General features: G+C 43.2%; 1 protein-coding gene across 2 annotated transcripts in view; it reads left to right on the top strand.

Annotated features, from left to right (window-relative positions):
• The first annotated feature begins 1,039 nt into the window (after window positions 1-1,039).
• Window positions 1,040-15,422, top strand: part of Dok5 (docking protein 5) — a 145,804-nt gene continuing 131,421 nt past the window's right edge. Inside the window, exon 1 of one of the 2 annotated variants that reach the window (XM_078051890.1) lies at window positions 1,040-1,576. In XM_078051890.1, the coding sequence (XP_077908016.1) occupies window positions 1,511-1,576 (66 nt within the window). In that variant the 5' untranslated portion in view covers window positions 1,040-1,510. The remainder of the gene's footprint in view (window positions 1,577-15,422) is intronic. The other variant, XM_005325198.5, reaches the window with a different exon arrangement.

Here is a 15,422-nt window from a genome sequence, read left to right as displayed (position 1 = left end):
AAGATGTTCTTTGCCTCTGTGGACACCACAAATGAGAAAGGTCTTTAGGTTAGAGACCAAATAGTAGGAACTCCCTCCCCCAAGAAACCTGCTCTTCAAGAGGCACAAGACTGTGTGGAGCAGAGCTGAGGGCCACACACCTCCCTTGCATCCTGGCTGAGTCTCCAGTGTGGGTCCCTGGACAAGTATCAGGGCCTATTCTTCTGAGCATCAGTTTCTGTAAAACATGGATGCTAGCACTGAACTCATTCTTATCTTGAGAAATTGAGCACAATATCCGGTAGAGTGGTGCTCAGTAACTGTTAGAGGCCATCAACTCATGTTCCCAGGAATGTGTCTCAGTCTGGAGCCGTGAGTGGAAAATCGCGTCCTGTTCCTGTTTATTTTACAGACATATTTACAGTGCGGCTGACGTTAAGAGGGTATGCTCTGCTGATGGTGAGCACTATATGCCTGGCATTTACACAAGGGGGTTCCTGCCTCAAAGGGTGCAGGGGAGTTTAAGTTTAGAGGCGTTAATCCTTGCAAATGCCTCGGAACAGTGCCTGGAACCGAAGTGGCCATATGATAACCACTAAGAATTTACTAAGCACCTATTTCAGGGCCAGGCTTTGGGGACGACAATGAGGCCAAGTCTTGGCCTCTAGAAAAATTACAGTCCTGCGGGAAGGGCAGATTCAAAGGAGAAGAACATGGCAAACCATACAATGAAGGCCTGGTGCTGGATGTCAAAGAAACCCCAGGGCGCTCTCCCCTTAAGCCAAGACGTATAGCCAAGGTCAAAGCCAACCAGAGCGACCCTACCTCTCCCGGCAAGCGCACCCAGTGTCAGCTCTGTTGGCAAAGGATCAGGGTTGAAGGGAGGGGTAGGGATGGCAGCGGCTGGAAAAGGGTGAAATTTCCAATCAAAATAAGTCACCCGAGCAACAGGAGGGGGCGCGTCGCCTGGGCTGGTTGTGGGCAAGGTGCGCGGGCCGCTGGGGCGCGCTGGGCGGGGTGGGGCGGGATCGGACGAGGGAGGGGGAGGGGGAGAGCGCGCGCCTGAGTGTCTGCGCGCGGGTGGCCGCGGCCTGGCGCTGGGACCCGCGCGGCTCCTCCTCTTGTCTCCCTCCTCCTCCGCCACCTCCTCATCCTCCTCTTCCTCTGACCCCTCCTCCCCTCCCTCCTCCTCCTTCTTCCTCCTCCTCCTCGGCCGGGAGAGGCCGCTGGATCTCTCGGCAGCCGCGCTCCTCCCCCTGGCCGGCCGGGGTGGAGTCAGCTGACGCCGGCGCTCCAGCCTCGCCTCCCCGCGCCGCGCTCCCCAAAGTGGCTGCGAGCCGGCCGCCCACTTTCAGGGTTGGGGGACACGGAAAGTGATGCACGCCTCCTGACGCCTGGCCGAGCCGCAGCCCGAGCAGCTCGCCTCTTCAACTTTCTCCCCCAGCTCTTTCTCTCCACCCTGCCCTAAGCCCTCCCCGGAGCCGCTTGGGGTGCGTGCTCTTGGCTAAGGGGGGGTCAGCGGCTGTCTGGGATGGCTTCCAATTTTAATGACATAGTGAAGCAAGGGTACGTGAGGATCCGGAGCAGGCGCCTCGGGGTGAGTATCGATCCTTTGCTGTTCCGATCGCCCGTTCAATTGTCTCTGCCCTTCGCCAGCATCCCCGGAGGTGGCAGGAGCTGGCCGGCAGCGCGCCGGTGAACCGCGCTGGGGCTTCGCAGCCCACATCCACATCTGCCGGGGCTGCCGCGGGGAGGCGGGCGTCTAGGTATGTGATGATCTATCTTTATCCCGCGGATGACTTGGCTTTCTGGTGGTGGCCACAGTAGCCACTGGAGCCCATCTAATCGACATAAATATTTCTCGGTAGCCATGGGAGTTAGAGGCGAGAAGCCGGGCGGGGGGGTGGGGGTGGGCAGCCTGCGGGATGGCCCCGGCGCCCCTTGTCCCACTCGCCGCCAACTTCACTTTTTCAGGGGACGATGTGAGTCATTGACCCTCTGACCCCGGCGAGAGATTTCTGCAAAGCCAAAGGTCTTCTTGGACCCGGCGCTGGACAGTGACTTTCCGAGGTGTTGGCAGGCGAGGTGGGCTGGCCTCTGAACAGGGCCAAGTTGGGGTAGATACCCACATCTGAATTTTCCCTCGTCCTTAACCTGGGCGGTGGATTTCCGTTGCCGGAATACCTTGTAGACCCAAGGGAACCTGATACCTGGCATAGAGCAAGCGCTTCCTAACAGGAGCTGAAAGAAAGAATGAATGGATCTGAGGGCACATGGGGACAGATGTTGACACCGGATGGCTCCTTTCTTAAACTCCCTCTCTGCTCAGTGTGGGGTACTTCTGAAGTCCAGCCTCTCTTTGGGTTTGATTGAAGAAATTCTCAAGAGAGGGGAGGATACTGGAATTTTTTTTTTTTTTTAATACAAACTACATCACTTCTTCTCGCTTTGTGTCCAGTATTGTGACTGTTTTGGTGGATGGTGTGCACTTGGGTGAGGATGTGGCGGCATGATGGGGGAAGAAGAGGAAAGTTCAGTAAAGCCTGAAATACCAGTGTCCTCATGCTATGGCATGGCCTCACGAGGGGTGATAAATTGACTCTTTTACTCTACAAACATGTCATTTGCTATCATTCTTTTATTTAGTCTTTGGACATTTATTTATTTATTTAATGTTCCAGATAATTTTACTGAAATTCAAACAGAAATTTCACAGTAGTGAGATGAGCTAGGGAAGAATGCCCGGTGGAGAAAAGCATCCCTATTTATTAGAAAATCTTGCCAATTTGGCTTTTTCCTTTCTTTTTTTTTTTCCCCCCTGCTGAGTACCATGTTTTAGCAATTACATCCTGTGTTTTGTGAATGCATAAATATATAATTAGGGAGAAATGTATTAGAACTATCCAATCTTTATTAGCTTTGCCAAAGTTTCTGCTCTGCAGATATTCTTATCGGCAAGGGTAAGCATGCTGGAGTACCTAACCAAGTCACTCCCATGTAAAGGGCAAGAACAGGAACTTTATATTTTTCATAACCTTATGGGCCAGCCAACTGTTACAATTTTGAAGGGAGCAATAACAAAAAAACATCATTCTAATTTTACATTGACTCCATCATGTCAATGGAGGGAATTGGTGATAGACATTCATTCTGTTAGGGAACATTCCAACAGAAATAGGGCATGCATTATTAATGCACAAAGTATGAATTATTCATAAGGATCAGAGTTTATGCCAAATTGTGACACATGGTGACTTATTTGAAAAACTGGTTACTATCCCTTTTGAGTTAATGGCAATTGAGATTATTTTTTTCTGTCCTATGATAACTGACACAATATAGTCCTGTGTGTGCCAACATTTATGGACAGATATTTGAAGCAGAAGGGAAGGTAATATAGTTTAGTCTGCATTTGTTTAATATTTTAGAGCATTTTGAACCAGTGAGCAGTACATTTTACTGAGATTTTTTTTCATTTTATCTGTGTTGATACTCAAAAATATATGAGGATGTTCACTGAATTATAGTTATTGCTCATGGAGAGAAAAGGTCAAAGTATGATCAAACAAATCTGGCCTGGTCTTATTTGTTAACATCATTTCTTTTTAAAAAATGTGCTTTTGGTATACTTTACAGAGGAGGTGGATTTCTCAGCTGTCAGAATATAGTGCAAACTAAAGTTTTGTTGGAGGCTGCAAGTAATGGTGAAGGATGCTGTAGGGAAATGGCAAAGGACCCTCTGTCTAAAGTCAGGGATGTAAGTAGTGCTAATCTAGGCTGCTTATAGCCCAGAAGAGCATGCAGAATGTACATTCTGGGCACATGAGTGAGTCTAGAGAGAGGGTTTCATGCCTGGCACAGAGTGGGCACTCAATAAGTGCGTGTGGCTGGACGCAGTGAGGGACTTGGTGCACACATGACCTTGCAGTTCATAACCCTCCTTGGAGCTAACGTGACAGGGGCTTTACTAATGGAATCCAGACAATCGTCTGTGGATTATAACCATGTTTGAGAGGGCTTATAATTAAACAAGAAAACATCATTTCATGGTAAGCAGCTGTTGTGTCAAGGAATGTTCCCTCAGGTTTGGAAAAGGAGGAGGCAGGAATGAGTTCTGCTTGTAGTACTTGTGAGCTCTGTGACCCTTGACTTTCCAGTTTTCTAGTTTATCTGTATAAAAAGATTCTTTACTGATGTTCTTGGGAGAATTCAATAAGATAATATCTATGAACCAGCAATGAATGCTTAGAGCATTAATTCTGATTGTATTATTGTCTTTTCAAAGAGTTAGGGTTGGTGAAGGTTATAGGAAGTATGGGTTTCCTTATTTATCTATGTAGAAGTGTTCAAAGGCATAATTTCTTATTATTTAAATTTATTTTAACTGATATATGAAAACATAAAAATTATACATATTTATGGAGTACCATGTGATATTTGGTACATGTATACATTGTGTAATACTAAAATCAGGGTAAACATGTCTAGCTCCTCAAACATTTTTCATTTCCTAATGGTAAAAAAAAATTAAAAAGGCATAAATATTTATGCAGTTCTAGAGTTTTTCATTGAATGAAGCTTTTACAAAGCACATACATACAGAGACATGTATGATACATTTATGTAATTAAGTGGTTTTTCAGTGGAACAGGAAATATTCTAAGAACATCTCCATTTAAGTATGTCAAAGATAAATGCTCTCCTTTCACTGAGATCCTATGTGAAAGTGATAAACAAATTTGTATATATGTATATATATATATAAGCTTACTATTTTCTGTAAACACCAGAAAGCTTAATGAAATTCAACTCATTTAATTTGAAAGTCTTAGTGTCTGCACATCTGCATTCCCCAGCTTCATCTGCATTGGTTTGTGGAGGTCTCAAGCTGTGCCCTGGGTACTGTATTTGTTCAGGGATGTTGATGCTAATATCAGGGGAGCTGAATGGGGAGGGGAAGCAGAGATCTATAATTATCTGACCAATTCTCAGAAGACACTGAACATTTCTTCTTAGATGAGTGGTCAGGCAGGTGGTTTATGCATCATCCTGCAAAGGGCTTGTGTATGTGGGTAGGTGGTATTCACATTCTTCCCTTGGTATCTTTCCTTGCAGTGGAGAAAATTTAACAGTCAATAATTGCCCTGGCTTGTCCATAATGCAAGTCTCAGAACTTCAACTCAGACCTGTGTTCTTCATCTCTATACACTCCCTTTAACTACTTGCCTTTAAATAACCATTTTTTGATCTTATCTACCAGGAACTTATCATCTTGGACTACTTGGATTCCACTCAGTCAAATTCTCCTTTCTACCCCATATCTCCACTTGGACATGGAACAGATTTCTCAGACTTCATGCATATGAACATGATTCTTTCTTCCACACCTTCTCCTAGGGTTGGCTCCGGCTCAGTCATTAGGATCACCCAAGTAAAAGCCAATCATCAATCAATCAAGCAAGCAAACCAGCAAGCCCAGGAGCCTTGCCGTCTCCTCTTACCTTGTGTCACTGCAACCAGTCCTTTAAGAGATCTCCTGGGCTGTGTCTCTGAAGTGTATCTAGAATATAGCTCCCACCATCCTCTGCTACCACCCTGGCCAAACCCCCATTCTCTCTCCCTATGTTGTAATAACTTCTGTCTCCCTGCCTGTACCCTTACGCTTCCCAGTCTGTTCCCCAAACAGCAGCCAAAGTGATCCTTGGAAACTGTAAGGCAGATCCTGTCTCCTGAGCTGCTGAGACTCCTAAAGGCCTGGCTGACTCATCGCTGTATCTCTCTCTCTGGTCCCTCAGCTTAGAATGCTAGTTCCCATGGTCCCCCCCTGCCTCACTCCCTCACACCACCTCCTCAAATGCCACCTTCTCAGCGAGGCCTCCCAAGCCACCCTATCTTGTTTCTCCCCCACTTCTCTGATATCCCTAGGCTACCACTACCTTACCTATTAGTTTGTATATTTTACTTATTTATTGCTTGTGTACCCCATAGAGTAGGCGAGTCTCCCCAAGGTCTAGGATTTCTCTCTCCTTTAATCCTAGCTGTGTTTCTAGGACCTGGCATAGAGTGGGCACTTGACGGAGCTACTGTTGAGATGCAGAGGCTCTGACAGAAGACTGCTTTCAAAGCCCAGTTCAGTGACTGGGGGTATGACTTCTGGTGAGCTTTTAAATATGTATAAGCCCCAGACTGCTAAAAACAGGGAGACTCTTAATACCCACCTAATGCATGCTTGTTGTACAGGGCTTAACACAATGCTTGACACAATAAAAACCCAATTAGCGTTTATTACTGTGCTCACTCCTGCTACCAGTGCTGTTGGAGACAATGATACTTACATGGTTTTTATTAGTAGTAGCTTCTATTGCAGGGATGTCTATTCTCAAAGAAATTGCTGCTTAGCAAGGGAAACAAACTTAATAACCACAAAATAATTAATGTACAAGCACAAATATTGCTCGCCACTGAAGCTGAGTATAGGAAGAGCATTAGTCTTTGTAGGAATGTTTCTGAGTGTGTGTGGTACTAAGGATTGAACCCAGGGAAGCTCTACCACTAAGCCACATTCCCAGACCTTTTTAATTTTTTATTTCAAGACTGTAATTCACTACATTGCTTAGGGCCTCGCAGAGTTGCTGAGGCTAACTTGGAACTTGGGATCCTCCTGCCTCAGCCTCCCAAGTTGCTGGGATTACAGGGATGCACCAGAGTACCAGGTATTTTTGGTCCTCACATAAGTGGCAGTGCACCTTATAAGGAGGTACAGGTCTCTGGAGAGCTTCAGTTTGCGAGAACTCACCAACTTAGGAGGTGTTGCTCTTAATTTGGAGCCTTTCTCTTGGGTGGCAGAGGATGGATTGGAAAGGTGGCCAGTGTCTAGGAAGAAAGATTTTCTAATCCCTCCCTTTCCTTGTTTCACCTGACCCAGTATGCAGGACAGGTTTCATATTTATTTAATGTTTACAGATTTTCATGTTTGGGAATCTGTGCATTTTTTGGTAACATAATGACAAAGACATAATAATATGAAAATCGTAGACAAAGAATAGAGTCATCTTGTGACCTCATCATGTCATTTTTGTTTTGGCATACACCACATACACATACACACTGCTCAGTAAGACACACAAAGTGCTGCTTATCTCCCCCCAGGGCAAGAGGCCAGATAGGGCATGGAGGACCAAGCTCCTCAATGTCCCCTCATTTGGGTAGACTTTCCTGCTGTGGGGGTCCACATCAAGAAGGCCTCTCTAGCCATATCTTAGGCATCTTTTCCTAGATGTCCATATGGGTGATGGGATTCATAATGCATAAATTCAGCCTTCCTCATCGTCTCAGACACTGATTTAAGCAATGAATGGCAAATTGTGTGGCTTTATGTGTTGTCATAAACCAATTTACAGATAGGATAATATCCCACATTTGCCAAGGAACCTTTTAGGATCATGTTCACTAGATCAGTAGACATATGTATTTTTTAGGCAGCCTTGTAGTTTTCATGAGTAATTATTTATCTTTGGTATTTGAAGAATTTAGTTTTCATTTGGGATCTATTTGCTGTTGTTATTTTATCATTCATCAAATATCTATTAAGTGCTTGCTTACCAGTAAGACCTTGAATGAGACAGAGGCAGTCACTACCCTCAAGAAGCTGACAGTCTCATTTTGGGCTTGTGTTTTTCACAAGAGGTGAATACATGCACAGTAGGCCAGGATGGGCTGGAGTCCGAGTAATAGGGCCAGTACTGAAGAAGAGAGATATTTGTAGGTCCCTTCCTGATCCACTTTTGTAGAATAAGGAAGGACACATATGATTTTCTCTTACTCTAGGAATTTGATCCTAGTCAGGTGGAAAGGAAACCTTTGAAGATTTCAGCTCAGGAAGAGATTATGGTGCCTTCCTCCTGCAGCCCCCGTTCCTGTGAAATTCAAAATAAAGTTGTGAGTTTCAAAATGCCACAAGATATATGTGAATGTTGGAGTTAAAATAGCTCCTTCCCAGACTGCAGATGGCTTACATTTTGGATAAGGACTTGGAAGCTGATCTTGGTGGAGCAGCCGGGGGCTGTCCTTGTCTTACTAGTGTTCTGAGCCTCCGTCTGTGTCCTGCTTCCCAGAGAACATAAAGGCTCTCGTGAGTATTGTGCTGCAAAGTGGAGTGCTCAGCCAGGCTCCAGGGGAAGGGCCTCAGTGATCCCTGGGGTGGGCATCCTGGCCTGCATCAGAATCCCACACAGGTCTGGAATCCTGCTACAGGTCCTCTCCAGCCCCTTTGCAAGAGGATAAGAATCACCTTTTTATTTTTAGAGAATTGTAGGTTCAGTGCATTTGTAACAAATACTAGAAAGATAGCCCATGAACTTTACTTGGCTCCCCCAGGGATGACTCGGTACAACTTTATAATACGGTGTCAAGACCAGCACACTGATACTGGTCCAAACACAGAACATTTCCCTCACCACAGGGTCCTTCTTGGTGTCCTTTCATAGCCACTCTGTCCCTCCCCTGCCCTGCATAATCCTAAACGCCTGACAGCCACTAGTCTGTTTTCCAGTTTGATAATTTTGTCATTTCAAGAATGTTATGTAAATCGAACCAGACATTATGTAACCTTTGGGGATTGCTTTTTTTCTCTCACAATAATTCTCTGGAGAGCCAGTCAGAGTGTGGGTTTCAGAGTTTGCCCTTTACTGCTGAGCAGTGTTCCCTGGTGTGAGTGTCATACAGTTGGTCGAGCCATTCACCTGTTGAAGAACATCTGGCTGTTGTGAAGAAGACTGATTTAAACATTTGTGCAGTTTCTGTGGGAATGTTTTCCTCCCTCTAGATGAGTGACCAAGAGTGCCCTTGCTGGCCTGCGTGGTAGTTACAGGTTTCCTTGTTTTAGGACACTGTTTAACTGTAGGGCCATTTGCATTCACACCCAGCAGTGCATGTGTGCTCCTGTTTGTCTGCGTCCTCATCACCAGTTCTTGGTGTTAACTCTGCCGAGGAGTGCAGTGATGTCTCAGTGTGGTTTTAATTTTCATTTCCCTACTGGGTAGTAACGTTGAGCATCTTCTCCTGTTCTTACTTGCCATCTGCACGTACGTTTCCATAAGGCGTCTAGGTTGTCTTTCAACTATTGAGTTTTGAGAGTTCTTTATATATTCTGGATGCTAATCTCTTTTCAGATTGGGATTTTCACATACTTTCTCTGTCAGGAGCTTGCCCTTTCCAGTCTTAACATGGTCTATCATAGAGCAAAAGTGTAAAAAAAATTTTTTTTTTCAGTCCTGGGTATTGAACTGATGATGGTCTCATGCATGCAAGCAGTCTGCCACTGAGTCATATCTCCAACTCCAAAGTTTTGAATTGCGATGAAGCCCGGTTTATCACCTTTTTCCTTTTATAGATCATACTTTTGGTATCCTTTGGCTGCTTGGGATTCCAGAGATTTTTTTTTTCCCTAAAAAAATTATAGTCTTCTCTTTTGCATTCAAGTCTGACATTCATGTGAGTTCATCTACAAGGTGTATTTTAAGTTAAGGTCCATTTTTGCCTGTGAGTGTTGGGTTGCCCCAGGACCATCATTGAGAAAGTTGGCTTTTCTCTTGAATGGGCTTGTGTATGTCCCCTCCTGAGGCCTCTGTTCTGTTCCCTTGCCCTACACCCCTGCATATGTGCAGCAGTGTGTCCTGTGTCTGTCTGCAGCTGTGCAATAATTCTTGCATCAGGATAAACTGATTCCTCGTAGTTTCTTCTGTTTTCAAAATTATTTAGCTATTGTCATTCCTTTGCCTTCAATAGAAATTTTAGAATAATATTGTCTGTAACTACTAGAAATCTTTCTGGGAGTACTGTCTCACTTTTTTTTTTAAATATATTTATAACTGAGTGAGTGCATTAGATTTTCCATGGTGGAAATAGGGTAAGTTTGGGACTCACACACTACTTTGAACTTCAACTTGGCCACTCACTGGCTCTGGAGAAAATTGCTTACTTTTTTTTGATCTTCAATTTCCTCAGATTAAAAAGAGGATAATAATATATTTTTTGCAAAAAATAAGTGTGTCTAGCTCTTCATCTTGTGCCTGACTCATCATAGGAACTCAATAAGTGGTCATTATATTGATTTTTATTTCTTACTGGTAAAACATGGAGCATGTGTGTTGTGTTATGTGAAAGAGCCATGAACTGGTATAAAATAATCCACTCACATCCCACCAGAAAAGCCACATCTTTGCTAATGACCCATAATATCACTTCTTCCTCTTGCTGTTGACTTCAGTGATATATTATTTTATAACACTGGGTTTATTTAGGGAAAAAAAACAAGGGTTGAATACATTAGCCAAAAGAGCAGAGCTTTGGTTAAAATGCTGGCCACAATGTTTATACCTATTAACCTTAGCAGTGTGGTCCAGATGTGAGAATCACAGGTCTGGAGAGAGTTTTAGGGCATTCCACAGCACTGAATCACAAAATGAAAATAAGTGTTAGTTATTATCCAGTGCATCTCAAAGAGTTCAGGGCTAGTCAGCCTTTTAAGAGACAGAACCATCCTTAGGTACAAAGTCATTAGATTAACAGTATTTCATGACATCCATTAACTTTATACTATGCTAAATTTTACATTTACCTTCAAGCAAAGCTGTTACTGTTTAAGGTAAGAATTTATTGCTCTCTTTAAAATAAGCTTATTTAATTTAAAAGGTGAGGCAATTTGGTGGATAATTAATTTATAGTGTAGGTATTACCAAGAACGGACAAAAATCAAGGTATGTGGATTTGGCAGATACAGTGCAAATCCAGTCGGTGGCCTATGCATGATGGAAGTTTGGGAAACTCAGCGCTATTGTACTTAACCTTTAAAACTATATTTTCTAAAAATGTCTTCACTTATAGCTGCCATGTCGCTTTATTTTATAGAAAATATCTTAAAAATTATGCCCTACGTGGAAAAAAGTCCTATTTGCCTATCATTCATAGAACTTCCCTCTGTCACAGTAGGCGTGGGTGTCACCACCATCCTAAGCCTGTGCACACTTACCTGGAGGTGCCCAAGCCCCTCACTCAGCTATCTCATTCAGCTACGTCATGCTTATGACAGTGACTAGCTGAAGGACAAACTAGAATGTCTTAGGAAAAGACCAACTCAAATTAAAACACTAGCATTGAGTTCAAAGCTTTTACTTAATACCAGGTTCATTGGTTAGCAGAGAATTTAAACTCTTCATATATATACTGTATCATCTTAACATCATATGTTCATTAATAAAGTACATTTATTTCAAAAACCTACGAGAAAGCCTACACCCCTGACTCCCCTGGCAGGCTGACTCTCATAGGAACAGTTTCTTGGTTTTCAGAACTCTTTGTACCAGTTTGCAGATGTTCTGGCTAATGTACCAAAGAACCACTTTTTGAGTCTGGGCTGTTTTCTATCAGCTGTGGCCCCAGGTCCTGATGTTATCTTGAAATTAATATAGCCTCTATCACATCATCTTTGATTTGGATGATATGAGGTGCGGTGAGAAGTGAGGGGCATTCCTATGGAGCTTGTCCCTTGGTAGGCTTAGTTGGTTCAATCTTCTCCTCTTTCTCACTCTGGTATCTGGATTCTGGCCTCGCAACAACCTTCTCTTACCCCCACACTCTATTATGTGCCCCACATTCCTCTAGAATCTCACACTGATTTAGTCTATGCATAGGATTTACATTAATGTTCTTATTTTGTGCCAGGTATTTCTTTTTCCTTCTCCACCTCCTGCTCACTCTCATACATACACAGCACATGTGTTGGTTAATTTCTTCCACTAGGATATAGTCTATGAGACCAGTTCGTTGCTATCTCCCTAGTTCTCAACCCATAGAAAATGCTCAAAGTTGATTGATTGAATGTATGAATGGTTTTACTTCAGGTCAGAATAATAGAATGAAATGTTCCGATGCAAGAAGATAAATAGAAATCTGCCTTTATCCCTTCTAATTATGTTGTAGATTCTCTTATAATACATGGAACATCCTAGAATTTTTTATAGTTGCTGTTTAATATGTTATCTGAAAATTCAGTATCAGAGAGTAAAACAATGTTGAAGGTGTTTGGATTGATACTCTTAAAATTAAATATCAGAGGATGAAACAAATGTTTGGATTCAAACTATTAAAATTAAATTTTATTTGACTTTTATATAGATAAATGTGTGTTCTTGTACAAAATCTGAAGATTCAAAGTTGATACACTGGACAGTAAGTTTTCCTCTTGTTTTTGTCCTCGAGTACCATCTAACTCTCTTTCTTCAAAATACCATTGTGAATAGTTCCTTCCAGAATGATCTGTACATCTAGAATTTCATGGGTGTGAGCACATGTGTGTGTATGTGTTTGTGTGTGTATGTGTTTGTGTGTATACTTGTATGTGTGCCATGGATTCTGCTGAACCACGTTTTCTTATTTAGTGTTATGCCTTGCTTTTTATTAATAGGATAGGATTCCACTGTATAACCCTATCTTATATATTATTTGCTCATTTATTCATTCTATCTTCTCTCCTTCTTTTAAACTGTATTATAAAACATGTGTGTGGAATATGTGTTCCATTTTAAGGATCACGAAACTGAGAGACTTAAGATGTCGAGGTCTGGGTCAGGTCACAAAATACTCTATGTAGCAGGGTCTAGATTTGAATCTAAGTCGCATCTCTTTTGTGGAGCACTGGGGTAATTCATTTGGTTGTTCTCTGCTGCAGACCTGTCCTGCGTCCCCAGTGAGAGTCCATAGGTGAGCGAATCCTCAGAAGGAGGACTTATTGTCCAAGGGGTTTTGCTTGTATGAATGTGGCCATGGTGGTATCCTCCCATGGTGTGTGAGCCAGCTGCGTCCTGCCCTGGCCACTGTGTGCTTGGAGAACTTTGCAGTGCTTTCTCCTCTGCTAGCTGAGAAACGGATCCCTCTGCGATAGCCTTTCTGAAGAGTGACACTGAGTTTCTGGCTATGTTATGATTAGAGTCTTTTCAGCTTTGCAGCCTTTTTTTTTTTTCTTTTAAGAAATGATGTTTAGCCAACTTAAAAAGTAGGTATTAAGTAAACATATAAATCATGATTACTTTATGAAAACAAAAAAGTACCTTCTCGGAAAAAGGCAGTTGTGAGATCGTTCATATGGAAAATGAGATAAATTGTAAGTTAATTGTGACTACATGTGTTTTATTCTAAAAATAGAATATGAGCTCTGAAATTCTGATTAGTATTTATTGGGTGAAAAGATGTATTCTTTCATTGGCTCAAATAGATGTCTATCGAGTAATGCCGCCCAGCCTGCCTTTTCATTGGCCTGATTGATCTTGTCAAATGCTTCAGGTGAGCCTAGCTGGGCCACAGGGTGGGGGGTGGTGGGGGGTGACACAGATCTCTTTATTGGTAGCTAGACACGATCTCTGAATATTGCCTTTGTTGTCCCTGGGTGACTGGGAGCACAGGCCTTGCTGCATCTGGAGTCTCTGAGTTCCTGCTCCATTAGCTCTTTTCTGTGCTCCAGAAACAAGCTCTTCCCCTTGGTGTCTGCACCTCTCATGCTTTGCTATGTCTGCAGAGTGCTTGCGGCTGGCTCCAACCTCATGGTGCCTCCCTAGAGGTCTATTTGACCACTGGGCCCAATCTGGTCTCCCCCAATCTTTAATTCCATGTGGGTCATCTCCTCACAACTACTCATTTCTTTGTTGCCTGCTTCATCTTCTTACCTCCAAGCACCAGAGACTAAGTGTATTGTTTTGCTCATGGCCCAATTTGCAGTGACTAGCATAATGTCCAAGTGCCTAGTAGGTGCTCAGCAAATGTTGCAGTCAATGAATGAAAACCTGAAATAACATCATTCCTGTTACATGATGAACCAGACAGGAAACCCCAGCATGGAGCATGCGGATTTGCAGATCCCAAGAGTCTCCAAGGGATTTGTGGAGTTCTATTGTTTGATTTGTTTGTAGGCCTTTGATAGCAGGCACACCACAGTCCCCAGGGCAGGCCAGACAGCACAGGACAGGAACGTGGCCAGAACAAGGAGGCACTGATTTTCAGCCCTGTCCTGCTTCTGGTCATCAGCTGGGACCAGAGCATGTCACTGAACCGCTCTCACCCAGCTTCTATGGCAGCTGGATGAGGTATAAATGCCTGACTGCCCTCCCTCCCACCCGTCTGCCCCTGCGCCAGAGATGTGAGTGTGGGTGTGGAGTGCATGCCTGAGTACATGGGACGTTTGTTGTGTGGCCCCAGTCTGGCTCCCCAGCACCCCCTCGGCTTCCTGAGTGCAAGACAGAAGAGAAACCTTGGATCGCTCTCCAGAACTGGTGAGTATCAGACCAAAACAAGAGCTGAAAACCTTTGGTTTACTTATTTTGAATTCCCAAAGTTACCTTATTCGAGAAAAAGGCAGAATTTAATTTCCTAGAATAAAAGAAAGAGAGAGAGAGAGAGGGAGGGAATGAGCAGGGAGGGGGGAGAGAAAGGCATATTCTATCTAAAACAAAGGATGACATACACATACTCATACCCATCCATATATAGACAACTACAATAAGTTGGACATTTATATGTATATATACTTGCTAATTAACTAATATCTTACATCACATGTCCATGGTAAAAAAAAATAGAGCAATGAAAAAAAGGGTCAATGAAGAGGATATTTCCTTCCTTCCACAGATTCATTTCATTTCCCAAGATGGCCATGCTTAGCAGCTTCTTCCACATCTGCAGAGATTTTATACACAGACATATGTAAATGTGCATGTGCTATGTGTGTACATATATCATTTGTTCTACATCTTTGTGTTCATATTATATATTGTCTGTCCCTTTTTTTTTACTTTCTGTTGGAACACATTCCAGAAATTTTTATGGATGCTCAGTATTTGCTTATTTGTTTATGCCATGATTTATTTAACTAATGCATGAATAATAGGCATATTAAGATAATTTCCTGTTTTTGCTGTTTAAACAATGAAGCAGGGATAGGCTTGGGCATGTGTTTTTGTATACACGGTACTGTATTTCTAAGATAAACCCTAAAAAGGAAGTTCTCTTACAAAGTTATGCACTTACAGTTTTCATAAACCAGAGTTCCTCTTGGGGGCTATACAGGTACAGAGGGGCCAGGAGAGCTGTGAGTATTTATTGTACCTGGTTCTAGCTCAGAGTACGTGTGTGCGTGTGTGCATGTGTGTGCGTGTGAGTGTGGAAGCACACTGGAGCACGTGCATGGATATTAGTTCAACTTTTAAAGATGTATTTATCCCTCCATTCCTTGGCTCAGTCCCTCACTTGTGAGTCTGTTCTGCATGTGGCAGATTGATCACTTTAAAAATTCAGCCTGATCTTGTCTGCCTGTGCTTGAACTCTCCAGTGACTTCCCCTCACTCAAGCTCAAGACATTGCCCTGTGGACCCCACTGGCCTGGCTGGTCATGTGTC

This window comes from Ictidomys tridecemlineatus, chromosome 5 (genome assembly GCF_052094955.1).
Source record: "Ictidomys tridecemlineatus isolate mIctTri1 chromosome 5, mIctTri1.hap1, whole genome shotgun sequence".
In the NCBI taxonomy this organism is placed as follows: domain Eukaryota; kingdom Metazoa; phylum Chordata; class Mammalia; order Rodentia; family Sciuridae; genus Ictidomys; species Ictidomys tridecemlineatus.
This window is presented reverse-complemented; position numbering and strand designations above follow the sequence as displayed.